The following is a 16578-nucleotide window of genomic DNA, read 5'->3' on the forward strand; positions in this document are numbered from 1 at the left end:
AGACTGCAATTTAAATAACGTTTATGTGTAAATATTGTGCTCTGGAGATAAAAGGACAAGCTATCTATGCAAACATTTACATATAAGAAAAATACTGATAAAATACATATATCTATGTTCACCTAACAGATACACTATGCTTTGAAATTGAAATAAAATAAGCTAAGTTTTACAGTTTTCTACTATGGATTTTTTTTTCTATTTTTAAGCAGGGTAACATATATCACTGGCTGAAATCAACAAAATTAAGCAACATATATGCAGCAATTCACCATTATTGGGCATATTTTCAGCTCAAACATCTGAAGGCCGATTTTCAAAATAAAATGCCACTTCTAAAAATAGGGTTTTTTTAAAGCAAAATAACATGGGAAAATAGTTAAGCTACAGTGAATAACGACTTAAATTCAAAACTTACTTAGGAGTTGAAGGACCTCTTGGCCATGTTCCATCCTCATTCTTCTGTTCTATCACCAGTACCTACCGCAAAAAGTATAATAAGAAAACTGAAATAAAAATATCAGTAGATTGCTTTCTCTTCCAATCTTTTTAATGGATTTGCTGACATGTGATTGAGATGGAAAAGACTGATGTTTGAGTTACTATTCCCTGAGGTTCAAGAATATTCTATTCAATTACACTGCACCTTCCTCTTGCTCTATTCACTTTTTTCTCCCCACATCTTAATTTGTGCAACTGTGGGCAAGCCACTTAATATTTCTATGCCTCAACAATCCATGGATAAAATGGCAAGACCTTACCTCTCAAAGAGGTCAGAAGATGACCTGCGATGTCTAAACAGCACCTATGAATCTACAGAAATCACATGTCTGTACAACAGCCCTGTTAAGGAAGGGATATTCCTGAAGGAATTTTGCCTCACACACAACACAGATCCATAGAAAAAAAACCCCAAACCAAACTATTTTCTGCCTTGATAGCCTTCAAATCATACCCGTCTGGTTACTCATGTATTTTTTGCAAAAGCATTCATCTAATATTAATTTTCCAGCGGGAGTGTTGGCTAATGAAATTAATTTCATTCGAGTTGTTATTGGTACAAAAGGGAGTACAGAACGCTCAGTCCTAAACACAGGCATCAAGTGCCATTTGAAACGCCTTTGGGTATTTGAGATATCTGCCCTACGCTGGCAGATATGACAGGACTTACAAAAAGCTCATGCCTTTCTGGATTGACAGCTGGGATAGCCAGATTGTTTGAAATGGCAACTAGACTCCAATACGTAAACTGAATCTAGCCTAATTTCCCATGCAACTAATTCTGCATAACTGTACACTGATGTTTCAGGACGCTAATTAACTACCATGCTATACCTGTATGTGTCTACACAATGCCATATATTCACATACGTACTTATGCTCAAAACCTTATACGTAAGTCATGCTGCTACTTGAAGATGTAATCACATTTTCAGTCTGGATACACTAAGACGTGACATTGAAAACTAGCTTTCTACCATGACCAGCTTTCTACCTGGAAAAAGAGTAGTCTGCTATCTTTGGTCATGAATGCTGCAAGACAGCTTCTGCCATATCTCCTTCCATTGGCTCTCAGAAACTACTAAATAAAAGGAAGATTTAGACTTAAAAGTTCAATGGAACCCCTAAAGGTTCACTTCAGAAACCAACTGAATTCAAAACATTAATTTACTCAATCACATACACAGTTTAGAATTGCACAGTGAAAAATAACTCTTAGGTTAGATAGACTGCAATAGTCAGAATAACTATTATTAGATTAGGAGGCTCAGCAAGAAAAATAAGAACATGTGTGTCAGCAAGTGCAACTGACCAAACACACATGGTCTACCACAACATTTAGCATTTTCAGAAACCGTGGTTAAACTCTGTTTTGAACAATATTTGTTTTGCTGAAAGTACAGATGTCACCTAGAGATCTTTTCATGGCTATTAGACCATGCTTGCTTCATAGTTAATGTTTCACTGGGATAGATGCAATTTGCAAGTTACATCTTGACGCAAATCTTTTATGGGAGATGTGGGCTCTTCCAGCAGGACCTCTGCATTGTTAAAATTACCTGTGTGAGGGTTTAAGTGCGTGCAGCATGAAGCTAAAGGGCACAATAGTTCAAGCTGTTATTTTGGTGCACTGATTACTCACCTTCCATGCCATAAAAGAAAACTGAAGCACAGCATAAACACTGCTGGTAAGTAGGTTAAAGTCAAGTATTTCCAGGCAAAGGGAAAAACTTTAATATAATATAATCTCGCCTACGATTACTGTCATCAAATTTCATCCATTCATATTTGTAGCATGACAGCATGAACTACAGCTGTTGAAAAAATATCTAACTCTATTTGAATACTAAAGAATCAAAGTAATAATCTGAAAAGTTATTCTAACGATGAAATTGTTCAATCAGTTCACATTTATGTTTGTGTAGCTTTAACCTCCAATATTTGTTCTTCATATACATCTGGAAAGGTAAAAAATGATCTTGTAAGAAAGATCCTATAAAGGGATTTTGAAGTGACGATATAGTCTCACGTTAAAACAGGTTTTCAAGCTCTTTTGTCTCTATAGTTCTTATCTGAAATCTTTTCATTTTTTCTTAATTTCTTTCTGAAATCTGGACAGTGGAATTTTAGTAGAAGACATTATTCTTTCAGAGTACCTAAAAAGTTCTTCAAATTTTGGATTTCATTATAGCAATATATCCCAGATCCTAGGAATATTTTTTTATTTCAGGTTCTACCAAATTCAAGTCAGCAATGTTACATTCATTTACTTTTAATTGACCAGGAGAGTTAAACTCATCTTTAATCCTGAAAATACACTCAAAGACTACTTTTATTTTGATGAATTTGTTTATAAAATCCTCTATCCCTAACACAATCTATTAGGAGGCAATTTTCATTTAAACAGAAGGAAAATTCATTGGGTACAGCTACATTTCACAAACAAAAAAATAAATGTATTAAAAAAAGAAATATTATTACACTGTACCTGTCCCTGGTATAAACCAGCATCCTGTATGGTACTGTCTGGTTTATTTAAAGGTTCAAAAGTATTACTCATGTATTTGTTCCACAATCTGGTCTCTTTTTCACCTGGAATATTGAAGATTTTTCTTATCTCTTTTTCAATTGTATCTGTTTTGAAAGATAGAGAACACAAGTTTAGCATTTCACTACACAAACAGTGTAAGGCCAAATAAAGCATCAGAATCACCTACTCTTTTCTTATATTCAAAATATGAATGAAAGTGTAGAAACAGCCATGCAACTACATCATGTTGTAGCACAAGCAGGAAGTTGCTAGTCCGCTTGCCTTTAAAACGGAAACAGTCAGAGGGCTATTTTATTCCCTCCTCAATCTCTTAGCAAAGCAGACCAAATAAAGACAAGTTGATACATAACAAATGACAGGAGGTACCTAGGTACCCATCTACTAATTTCTCAGAGTGTGGTAACACAGGAGTGTGGGTGGGTAGGGAATGATTAGAAGCAAGACTGGCAGCAAAACCAGGTGCAGGGAGTGCAAGTCATTCTGTTCCTTTCCGTAAATCAAACCCTTTTTGGTTTTCACTCTTCTACTACCCATATGCCAGTGCAATTAGCACTAACCACAAGATATATGCATGAAGTTTAATTTACACGCTTACAGAAATTAAAGACTGCTCTATAAAACTGAAGTGCATAAATTTATTTTAAAAGGATGATGAAAGATTTTACATCCCTGAAAAATTTAACATAGAAAGGTCCACCAGCTCCTACTCTACCTGACAGAAATATAATCACTGTTACATAATTTTAAAGCAGTACAACTATTGTCTATAACTGAAATTTAAGAAGTTCATAATGAACTCCACTCTCCTTATGCAAAAGTAGAGTTTATTAAAGAGTTCTTTAATTTGAACTATGTACAGTGCTATACCATAGCAACCTCACTTAGATGTTTTTTTTAATTGATACACTCATAAAGCCCCACCGCAGCTAACACAGAAAACAAAACAGGCGTCAAGAAATGTGGTTTATTCCTGATGATCCATGAAAACACAATTACAAAAATGGGCACTGTCTCTCTTTGAGAGACGTTCTGCTGGAGTCTCAGGATAAAACACCAATGTATCAGCTCCTCTAGCATTCCCCTCCTTGCTCCTTTTCACTTCGGATTATTATTTTCTCTTCCACTATGTTAAATATGAGAAGTCAAAATGAGACCTGAAGCTTAAAAGTGCCTTGTAAAAATCCAGCCATTGGCTTGTGAAATGCATGACAACTGGCTAATATAATATTGGTAGGTATTGTACGCAACTGAATACAATTTCCTTCTATACTAGTTAACACACATTTTAGTATGAAAGCAAGTGTTAGACTGGATCATCTGTTTCTGTAACAGAGATGATACGTAGGCAAGGTAGGTGCTATAAACAAGGCAACAGGCTGTTACTTGATTTGTTGACTTTTTTAAAAAAATCATGTACTGTCTGAACCAATTCTCAACCAATTTTTTCAAATAACTGTATTTGAATCTAAGAATTAATCTAGTCAGCAACAATATTCCAAAAAAAAAAAAAAAAAATCCAGATTTATCAATGACTTTCACTAACAGAAGAATTTACAAAAGATAATTTTTCATTATCTTATTAACACCATGACAATTATTTGAGCATTGCAGCTCATATTCTTCACAAGTACTAAGTTAACATTTATTACGTTAATTTTTAACATATTATAGCTTCACTAACAGAACTGTTATGAGACAGGAAGCATCAATCCTATCAGATGACTACACATTATGTCCAAGACTCTGGGAAGAGCATGTTCCACTTGACTATTATGCTAATATTGAGACTGTGAAATTAAGGTTCTTTTATATACTCCCATGAATGTAACCAATGCACACTTTATAATTCTCCCCCCCGCCCCTCAGCAAGTATCACAGAAGTGCTGCTTATGATCTAAAGTGAAAGCACCTGTTCCAGTATAAATGAAAATATTACATTCAAATAGGTATGGTCTGAGGCGTATTGTGTATGGGGTTCTCCTCTAGTAGGGTTATACACATCCCATTATGAGATGATTAGTACTAGGACGATGTCTAAAGAGACAGGAAGAACTGCCCTTTAAACCTCTCACTCCATCAGCTATATAGCCACAATCTGAGATAGTTCAATTTGAGAGTTAAAGGTTATGGATCGCGTATAGGATATATCCTATATCATTAAAAATCAGATAGCTCCTCCAAAAAACCAGCTGCATGATTTAAGTACTATTTTGCAAGACTACGTGGCAGAGTCTTGATGAGATGCTAGAAAAACACAGTGGATCCTAATACAAGTACACCCTGGCTCCTAAAGGCTAGTGCTATCATAAATACTGGTTAAAGGAAACTGCAGTAAAATGTTAATCTGTACTATGAAAGAGTAATCCCAGCTTCCTAAAGAATGGAAAGGCTAGTCACAGATCCCAGAATAAATTGTCCTCAAGGGTGGCAAGTTTTACATTCTTGTATTCTGCAGCAAATGAAAGGGAAAGATGAATCAAAGCCATTTGCCAAGGTAATTTACTAGCAAAAGTCCAAAAGTCTATTAGATGCAGAGCCACTGGTGTAATCTTCTACGAAGTTTATCAGCTCAGCTTTGGCACTGTTTTATGGCATTGCAGACACAACCTGACTCCTATTTGTCCATAACAGAGGCTACAGACAGTCTTTCTGTCATTTTGTGGTTTGTAAAACTCTTGACTAAAGGTAGAAAAGGCCTACACATTAGCTGATGACTTAGTTTTATCATACTTTCATATGATTAAGACTCCTGAATGGATCATTACCTCATTTTCACTCAGAAGCCCTGATGCCCTCCAGGATCAGCAACAGTAACTAGACTGAAATGCTGCCTGAACTACATCTATGGTCTAGTTCATTTTCTTTTTAAAATTAAAAAAACCACCCCCAGCCCCCCCAAGAAGAGTGAGTCATCAATCAGTCTCAAGATTAACATGCACTACCTCCAAGGCGAGAGTCCTCGATTGTAGGAGATTCACAAGAAGGTCCAAAGAACACATTAGATGTGTCCAGTACCACCCCAAGAAAATGACTGTCATTATTAGGTCTGCCCTTTATAATTATTTTTTCCCACCTTGTACTAACTTATTGACACACAGCTTAGCTTAGTTTCTATTTGAGTGGAAAAGCAAAGGTATTCCAGGAATAACACACATTTGAAGACTGGTAGGTGAATATCATATTGTGCTTAGACTATTTAAGGTGCTCCAAAACTTTCTCTGTTTATGTGAATTAAGGAAGGTCTTGTCCTGATCTTTTGAGGGCAGTAAATAATATGATCAATGATGGTGGGTAGAAAAATTAAAACTTCTTGAAAAGACCATAGTACCTTATGTCCACTCATTTCAGTGGGGCTGATATTGACTCTTTTGTACTACAAGTCTTCTGCAACCATAATGAAAATGCATCCCTTACTGGCATATATAAGGAAGTGTGAAAAATAATCAAGATTCTGTAAGATTCCTCTTGCATATTATTTATTGATATAATGAGCATCTCTGCTATATATTTGATGAATTCCAGAACTACCTTAAATATACTTCAGGTAAGGACAGGGAAAAAAAAAATAATCACCATCTTATTAATGGATGATAAGAGAAAAACCTCAAGGATCAGTTATTTTTTCACTCTTAAAAGTGGTTTTAATTTTTCTAGCTCTTCTTCTAAGATACAAATTCTCTTGGATGTCTTGGCTAGGATGGCCCTGCTTGGTGCTCTGCATAAAAAGCTTCAGCTTCAGAAAGGGCATGTTTTTCAGGCTTCCAAGAGCATGTCATCCACATCTCAAGAAAGCAAATAAGGCCAGTTTCTGGAAAGAGGTCACCAGTGAGCCTGTTTCTCATTACCCTTTATGACAATTTTCTCATAATTGTAATTCTCTCTCTGCTAAGAAAAAATGAATACACCTCCACATAACAGTCATTCCAAAATGCCCTACTTCTGATTAGAGAAAGAAAATATCAGAAATTCATCCATTATCTATAATTCCAATGATACAATTAAATTCAGTATAGCTGCAAAATAGCTTGTATTTGGTCCTTAGGGAAGGATAATGTTAAATCGTTTTTTCTAAGTTTCTGGGTTTGCTTAGAGAATAATGAAGTACATCTTCCTAAGTTAAACCAGATCTCAAAAAGGCCAATTAACATACAACACTGAAGCCTTGTTTCAAGGATAAATTTTGTAATTTTTAAGTTTTTATTCCAATACAAGCAGATGATTACTTGTTTAACTTAAAGATTAAAATTTAACAAAGTAAAACGATTCTGTTTTTAAAGCAAGCAATCCGCAAAGAATTAAAGGGTAGCAAGTATAAGTCACTCCCCATAATGTAAAGAGAAGCAAAACCTGAAAAAACAACATTGGTGTCAGAGAATGTAAACAAAGAGTATGACTGGGCATGAAGTGCCAAGGGCATAAAGTACAATTCTAACTGCACAAATACAGCTGATTGAAAGACTCTTATCTCAGAAATACATGCACAAATACACCAAAAATTGAGCTTATATGATCAGCAGTATCTTTGCACATGTTCTGATTGTTATTTTCAGAGACAAATATGTTATCAAAATATGGCTTCAAACAATGACATAATGCTCAAAGAGCAGGCAAAATAACTACAAATAAAGATAAGTTAAAGGTCTAATACAGGACTCAGTTACTGTAAAAGATTGTGCCTGGCCTGCCACTTCACAACCCAAAGAATACTGCCTTTGTAGGTCACCTTTAGCCATTAATCTATAAATTCAATTCTTTCTTGTGTTTTGTAACATACCCTTCTCTTCATATATATGACTAAAAAGTGTTGGCTAATGAAAGACATGAATGGAAACACATGGGGAAATATATTTCTTACACACCAAAAGCCAAGAAAAAATGCAATGGAATCCAATAATGATAATGAAAAACATCAGAAAAGCGCAAACCTCTAGAGTTAACAGAGATGCCTAGATAATAAAACACACACTTATTTTTTTAAAATTGTATTAAAAATCTTAAATATTCCAAATAGTTTCATTTTTAATTTTGACCCAAACAAGACTAGTGCCATCCTTTTTAATGGTTACAATACCCATCTATCATTTCACCTAGAGACTTATTTATTCAGAACTTGCTATTGAGTACTATTTAAACAAGTAAAAACCATATTTTTAAAAATAGTCGTTCATACCTATTGTATCAGCTTTACTAAATCTTCGTGTGACAACATTGTTCATATTTCCATTTTCACAAAGCTTTAATTCTGTTAGATATACTTCTACTTTGCAGTGTTTTACAAACATACCCTGTTCAACGACCTGGAAAACAGATTGGGATCAGGTATCAGTCCAAATACATTTTCATACACACACTTCAAAATATTTTTGAGAACTCTTCAAGGAACTGAAGTTCAGGGACACTTAATAAATGCCAAAAAATAGAACTAAAATTCTCCTATAACTTTTTAGAAATACGGTAAACTAAAAAGTATTTTTTTTCCATGATGATGTCTTACCTGTGTATAACAACACCACCATGACTTTCAAAGTCTTAAGTACAGTGGAAATCACAAATGTGCACACTTAACCAGAAGATAATATACTTGATCAAAAGATAAAAAACACCGAAAATTGTTTTTGTTTCAAAATACATTCATTGTATGCTACTTCCCCAAAACATGAAGAACTAGTCTCCACAGTTAAAGAATACTTATCAAAAACAGAATACACACTAATAAAATCTGGATATCACATTTTTAAACAAAACCTACAAATCTTCCACTTATATTCCAACAATGAATATATTCATTTGAAATTTCACCTACTCATTACAGTTGTTTATTATATGTTCATTTTTGTAACACCTATTACAAAATAGTTAAGTATACAGGATTTTTTTTAATAAAAGTAAAATGTAGGAAAAAAATATTCAGGGTCACCTCTTTAATGTTTTTCCCTTTGATCTTCCAAAGTGTAACTGCAGTACTTAGTCATGTAGACTGTTCCAAAAATAACCATCGGCCTGATATGTGATACATCTGACAAATACGGTAAAAAAAAAAAAAAAAAAAAAAGCCACCAGCTAATTGCTAGGAGAGATCTGCTATCTGCTGTACAAATATAACTTGTATGCATGGGCCATAGGAAAAAAAAAACATTAGTGAATGATTTTATCGCTGTTCAGTAATTTGCCTTAGCTTTAATTTAATGACCGCCAACCATGATATTTAAATAAAAATGCATCTTAATTTGAGCAGCTTAGTAAGGTTTTCAGCTACTAGAGTAACAACAAAATAGTTGCAGTAAACAAAACTGTGCAGTACAGCTAAGACATTTCTGAGAATAAAACTGTCACTGTAGTGGTAGTATCACCACATCCTATTACATGAAGTTGTAATGTTATCTGACATGGATCAAGTACCAATTTAAAATTTGGATTCACATTTCAAAAAAGTTGATGTAACAAAGGGGGTGAAAGAAAAGCATCATCCCACCTCTATGAAAAAACATAAAGGCAGACAGGAGAAAGAATCACGAACAAATGACAAAAGAATCAGAAAGAAAAATTCTGAACCAGAGTATGCATCTCAAAGGATAACTACTGTTCATATTGGCAGAAAATAATGAAGCTATGCCAGTTTACCTGGCCACTCATTACACTCCATGTATTTTTCCAGTTAGTTCCTTCCAAGTAGAAGGCATGTTACTCTAATTTCCTTTCTCTCTCCTTCCATTTTCCCCCCAAAGTGAAAAAATTACAGAACTTTTACTTTACCATGATAATGGAAGAGCATTCAGTTTGCTGAAATCCATCTTCAGGAAAAACAGTAACAAGTTGATAACAGATATATCTTTAAAGGAGAGCCATTTTAATGGATTTCAGCTCTTATAGGACTTATAGACAGGGATGTCTCTTCAAAAAAAGATCTCTTTTGTGGTATTAAAGAGAATGTTAAAAAAAACCCCAACAAACCACTTCTATTGCTGACCAAATTAATCTTGAAGTCACAAAATTTCTTCTATAGCTAAATCTGGCATTTGTTTGAAAGGAATGCACTTCAAGTAAGCGGCCAGCATGCATGTAATTAGACCATACTCATGTCATAGGAGGAAAAAAAAGTTCTATTACACCAGAAGTCATATCAAACTAAATTCTAATCATTAATATTCTTTCAGCGTTTTTTCAGGAATTAAAATATAGGTCCCTGTAACCGAAAGAATATGCCCTAACAGTCAATTTAGAAATGGCAAACGTATCAAAATGTATTTTAAAACTTAAGTAATTCAGTCCAGTGATGATTCAACTGTAATCACTAACCTGAAAATCTTAAGAAATAATACAAACAAAAAAGATTGTATGATCAATAAACTCGTATAATGTCATATCACCTTAACAATAAAGATGGTATGTGCTGGAGCAAACAAAAATTAACATCAAAGATGTTAATTTTTAAGTATCTCATACTGACTGAGGGCCACAATATCCGCCATACCATTGGCTACTACTTGTGTAGAGGCAAGCTTTTTGCTTAAAGAAAAAACTCCCTTAGCAAGCTGCTGAACACAGAAGACTCTGCTTATCAGAAAAGGAACTACCAATTACTATGCCATCGTTAACATTATTAGAGCTAGGCTTTTCACTGATGTAGTCAATACAGTTTTAGGGTTTTTTACTTAATTACAAAATCATTTGCATTAATAGACATACAAGCTTCTAAAGCAAGTTCTTCTTGAAATATTAGAGGGCTTACTTCCAGGAAAAAAAAGTATTATATCCTTTGCATCCTCGTTTCTCAATATTAAAAACTTAAGCCTCTAAAATCTGAATAAAAATTAGGTATTTATAAGCAACTAAAGCAGGAGTTGTTTATATGATTATCATAGGCCAGGACTTACAATCTTCTAATAATTCCTGTGCAACTCCTGCATATTTGCAGGACTATATCTGAATCATATTCATCCCAGTAGGTAATTTAAGAATACCTTCCGTGCTATTGGCTCTTGACCTTCCATCAGTGTGTACCAGCTAACTAGCCTATTCCAGCCTTCAGTTGGCAAAAGGATGTAGTCCAGCTCATCAATGAGATGTTCCTTGAGTGACTGAGAATCACCATCTGTAAGAGAAAGATATTTTTACTTGAATACTGTAATTCTCTTACTTGAGTTTTTAATGTAGCATTTTTCATATAAATAGCAAACAAAGTATTTTCTGAGTCACAGTTACGTTATCAGTATTACGGAGTTCAAAACTCTTCTGAAACTATTTAGGCAAGCTATCCAGTTCATGCATAGCTCACCTATTACAGGTAGTATTCCTACACTCAGGAACCCAAGTGACAACTCCATATCCTCATGCAATCATAAGCGCCTAACGTGTTATCACACACCATCGCAGCCTTCAGAGAAACCAATCCATTTCTCCACCCAGTTCACACATACTCCCACATCACCATGGATACTTCCATTTCATGCTACAGTTGCATCCTTCACTCAAAATGCAGGAATGGGTAGTTACAGTAGATCCAAGACAAAGTTCCAAGTCATTCACTCCATGTCAGTCTGGGAAAATAACATGGTACAACCCTTCCACTTAAAGGATCCTACGTGCTCTGGAAACACAGTCCCTACAAAATTCTTCACAGGGAAAGCGAGATGCAGCACTTGAAAGAAGTACAACTTGGCAACCTCTTTACATAAGTAGCGCTTTTAGCTTTGGTTCAATCCTTACTACAGTAGTAAGATAGCAGCTATCCTATATGTGTAAGAGGTAATTCCAGATCTGAGCCACTGTGAGCCTCAATTAGGGCAGCTGTCTTTCCATTTGGAAGTACCCAACTACAGGTCAGGAAACGTCCCTCTGTATAGAGGGGTATCAAGCAGGGAGACCCACGCATTCAGCTTCAAAGAATGAATCAGGATGACAAACTTAATCCAGTATGAAAATAAACAGACTATGTATAAAGAATAAATAGACTGTAACAAATATAATAAATATTTTCGTTGTCCTATGTGAATGAACTGCAGAATTACACTGCACAATTAAAACTGAGCATAAAAGTAACCTTAAATAATCTCAAATTGCCTCAAGTATTTGCCTTCCTCTTGGATTTTTTTTTTAAGTAATACTTCTAAGCAAAATGAATACTGTTACCTTCATTTTTCTGCAAGGACAAAAATAAGAACGCGCTATGCGCATATGAAAAGTACTAAGGTCTTCTCATTTCATCATATTTCTGTACTTCTCTTGTTTCTTCTTTGTACAGATTGAGCAAACACAGCATAATGTGACTTCAATTAAAAAAATATCCTGAGCATTAAAAAACGGTACACTTAAAAATTAAAGGTCCTTTAATAATAACAACTTTTCAAATTTTTTTTTTTCTGTATAAGAATTTGACAGAACACGTTTCAACATGACCTTTTCTGTAGGAGGGCAACACTACTGAGGACATTTAAGAGATGTATTCGCTTCCTGGTGGGAAAAGTAAACAAGATTCAGCTTACCAAGACTCTAGAAATCTCCCTACTCTACCTGCACTTGCTACACCTTCAGTTGGTGTAAAGGGTTTGTGATTTTAAGGGAAAACACAGAAAAAGAGCAATGCTTTTTCCTTTAATCATCCAAATGGTGAAAATATGAGCAAAGAAGGATGCACAGCTTTCTTCTGCTCCTATTATCTTATCACTGGTGCTGACTCCCTCTTTCCTTCTCTAGCTAAGTACCTTGATGTGTGAGCAAAACATGGGAGATGCATATTGTTCATCAGTTCATGTATTTTAAGTGTGCAGTATTTGTTACTACCACTAGCTGCTCAGAGATGGCAAAAGGATACTGCTTCTATAATATGCAATCTGTGCAGTTTAGAGATGATTTCACGCAGTCAAGAAAGTACAATACGGTTTGCATGCATTTTCTCTGAAAAAAAAAATATTATAAATGACTTAGTAGGAAGAGCTAAACAAAAAACCCCTAACAACAAACCCCAAAATACAGCCAGGTAAGTATTAAGAGTTATGAAGTTATTTCAGAAAGAGGGGATAATCAAGTTCAGAAATAGCTAAAGTATTTGTTGCAATTTTAGCAAGAAAAAACCCAAGAGCAACGCAGAAGGCAACAAAGGAAAGTGGAAGAAAACCTCAGACTTTGGATTCCACTTTGGGAGCCATAGTACATACATTTCTCGAGCACAAAGTAAAATGGAATTTCACCTGAACATCTCGGTGAACAAATAGGTAAATAAGAATTCAGTTCTTCATGGAGATAAATATAATTAATGTGACCTAATAAATGAGGCTTTAAGCAGTGCACCTGCTTAAAAGGTACTTTCCTTTTTTCCCCTCAGGCTGTTTCATCCTAGCTGTAAAAGTAACAATTTTCAGGAGTCAAATTTTGGTTCAAAACTGTTTTGACTGATTAGGAAAAAATCTATATTCAAGAGCTATAAAGAAGAAACATTTGCTGAAATAATTCATGACTTGCACTATCAGTTCTTACTTGGCCCACTCAACACTATGCATATGGTGGTTCCATTACAACTGTGAGTAAAGTGTGCGGCGAAATCCACAAAAACATCTTCAGGTCCACGTATCTCTTTAAAAGGTTCATACTCATCTGATATCGCCAGTTTATTGTGAGAAAATATAATTTGGATTCCATTCCATCCTTCTAAAACCCCCAACATTTCTTCTACTGTAATTTTTTCAGAACCTTATTCCATCAAATAAGTCCCCTGACTCTGACAACTCAGTCCCTCATATGCAACACTGTTTTCTATGATGAACAATCAGCTATTTTAAATGACTACTTCCTTGTGCTTGCTTTGCTAATCTAAAGTCGACTACATATTTCTTCTTTTGAATATGGCACGTGTGCATTCCATTACATTCAACAACATTTTTTGCATATGTTGAGATTAACTGAAATCTCTACCTGTTACTTTTCACTGCTCTCACTTCATGCAAATGTTCTGCAAATAAGGGAGCAGCATCTAAGTAATATACTCACAACATACTGCTTCATTTTCCTGGAATCAGTCTGTGATTAAAGACTGATTTTAAACTGTGGATAATAATCTGAACATGTATGTCGATAAAGTTATAAATAATACAGATCAACTAACACTGTGCTTTGCACATCAAGAAATCACCTTTTTTATAAAGTGGATAGACACAGAAGAGAGAATAAGCTGATGCTGCCTCACTGAGGATAAAAAGATCTGATTTCACCTGAAAAGAAAAGTATCACCTGAACACGCCCGCCTTACTGCAAGATTTCTACAAGAATGTACAAAAGATCTAGATCCTCACATTTCAGAAAACACAACACATCACTCACCTGGAACAAAAAGACCTTTATATTTGTGAATGGAAAAGAACATATAGATGCATATAACAATACAGCACCTTCTTCAAAGGCACTGATACTAGTCACTGAGACATGCACACTCACTCACACTGACAACTAGTGCAACACGGTATGACAAGTCCTATGAAAGAAGCAATCATCTTTAACATTTAACTTGTAAAATAGTAAGATAGTAATTACAGTTGAGAAGTTTTGAATGAAGAAAGTCAGAGTTCATCACAAACCCCATGAAGTTGTAAAAATTGGTATTACTATGTGCAAACAAATTATGCGGTACTATTACATTACCTGTAACTGCAAAGAAGGAAACCAATTATCGGCTAGATGTTGTATCCACTAGATTTTGCAGATTAAATATTAATGGCTTTAATGGTATTTCAATACTGGACATTAAATATAGAATTTGACCTAAAGATTGAAATATCTGGGAAAGTATTCTGAGACCTGTGTCCACAAATCTGACTACAGTTCAGCAAAAGTCAGTCAGACCTGAGTAATTATTAATGGTGACAAGAGTTTAACCATACTTAGAAGACCATAAAAAAACTAGGAAATTATCCTCTATCATTTCACACCACTGTATATCATCACTGAACTGCATAATACCTCCTCTTCAATTGTTCCAGAATCGAAGTAAGGGCTTGGGGCTCATTTACAAAAAGAAATTTTAGAGTTCAACTTAAAAATGTTGTTTTAAATCAACCAATTTAGTTAAGCTAAAAAAATCTTAGTGAACTCAGGCTAGCTATTTGTCAACTTGTCTAAATTTCAACTCCCAAGGTATCTCAAAATATGATTATAAACCAGTAATTTATAAGTTATTAAATATTCTGTTACCATTGCAAAGAAGTTCCAATAATTTTATTTATAAAATTGTAATTTGTTAGGGAAATCTATTCCAGTTCCCTTGTCACAGTCTGAAAACAAACAAACAAAAAGTTTCACCTTCATATATGCTGACATTCATTTACACTATCAACTACAAAAGATGAACAAACCGTGACAAATTTGCACTAAATATTAGTATTGGCTTATTACACAATCAGAAGCAGTTACCTTTGAGAAGTCCAGAATTATCAATAGGACCAGGGTACACATTCTGATCTCCCATCTGGTATTTGTCCCAGCTGTCAAAACCAACATACTTTTTCCACTGTTTGAACCAGCGACTATCCACTAGATACCTTAAATGGAAGAAGACATACAAGTTAATTATCGGCATGCTACTACTTCCTACAGTACCAATCAATTCATGTTAACGCATTTGTATTCATCAGCCTTGCAAAATGAAGAATGTTTTTCTGTCTGGTCTGCTAACCTTTATCAGCATCTCCTACCATCAAGGACTTTAATTGTGGGCAATTAAAGATCCCACTAATCACAGTGGGCAAGTACAGTTTTCCAAGAAAGCCAATACAGCATATCAGAAGTTGAAGAATGGCAAGTTCAAAAAGCATTTCCCTTTTTAGCAGGAAATATCATCAGCTTTAATTCCTGTTCTCAATTTGTGAATTCAGGAGATTCAATTTAAATCTTTATAATTAGACAGCCCTTTAAAAAATGAGGGCTGGAGTTTTATTTGTAACATTCATATGCAAGTTGAAAAACTTTGTAACTCTGATGTCCTGTCAAGAACCAGAGAGTCTAAGTGTTTTCTTCCTTTAAGTCAGCATCAACACATACAGTAAATGTTCTGCTTTTGAGGCAGTACTAGATGTTCCTCCTACATATAATTATCAAATTCACACTTTCATATAAAGGGATATCTCTAAACTCAGGTCCACAGTATTTCTACCCAGATTAAACTGTTGCCAGTCTCGCTTTTATGAAGTCCAGTGATACCTACATTTTTTATCTTTTTGTCCAGAATTTCTTTGAGATTAAGATACCAAATTCGTTCAGTGATCCTCAGATTTTTTTTTTTATTTTTTTTTTTTTTAAAAGACACTACCTTCATTATTTCTCTTTCCTAAAAGTATCCAACACCTTCTGTCTGGTCTGTCCCAACCCTTCTACTAGTACCCTAGTACATGTCAGAATATCACTATCAGGATGAAACACTAGGTCAAACTAAAGATTATAAGTAACCCTCATTCTTTTCTCCAGTATTTGACTACTGAACTCTTATTTGTAGCATACCAATCAATAATATGCTACTGAACCTTTAAGAGATCTTAAAACTT

The 16578-nt window shown here is 34.7% G+C and overlaps 1 protein-coding gene across 1 annotated transcript; it reads right to left on the reverse strand.

The window, feature by feature from the left end:
- Positions 1-414: 414 nt before the first annotated feature.
- Positions 415-15579, reverse strand: LOC104082536 (ubiquitin carboxyl-terminal hydrolase 15-like; the record flags this gene model as incomplete). Its single annotated transcript, XM_009585695.1, has 5 exons — positions 415-480; positions 2990-3135; positions 8223-8349; positions 11014-11144; positions 15452-15579. Coding segments are annotated over 5 exons (598 nt in total), but the record flags the coding sequence as incomplete, so codon positions are not given.
- Between the last annotated feature and the right edge of the window lie 999 nt (positions 15580-16578).

The sequence above is a fragment of the Fulmarus glacialis genome, unplaced genomic scaffold (assembly GCF_000690835.1).
Source record: "Fulmarus glacialis isolate BGI_N327 unplaced genomic scaffold, ASM69083v1 scaffold39059, whole genome shotgun sequence".
NCBI classification, from domain to species: domain Eukaryota; kingdom Metazoa; phylum Chordata; class Aves; order Procellariiformes; family Procellariidae; genus Fulmarus; species Fulmarus glacialis.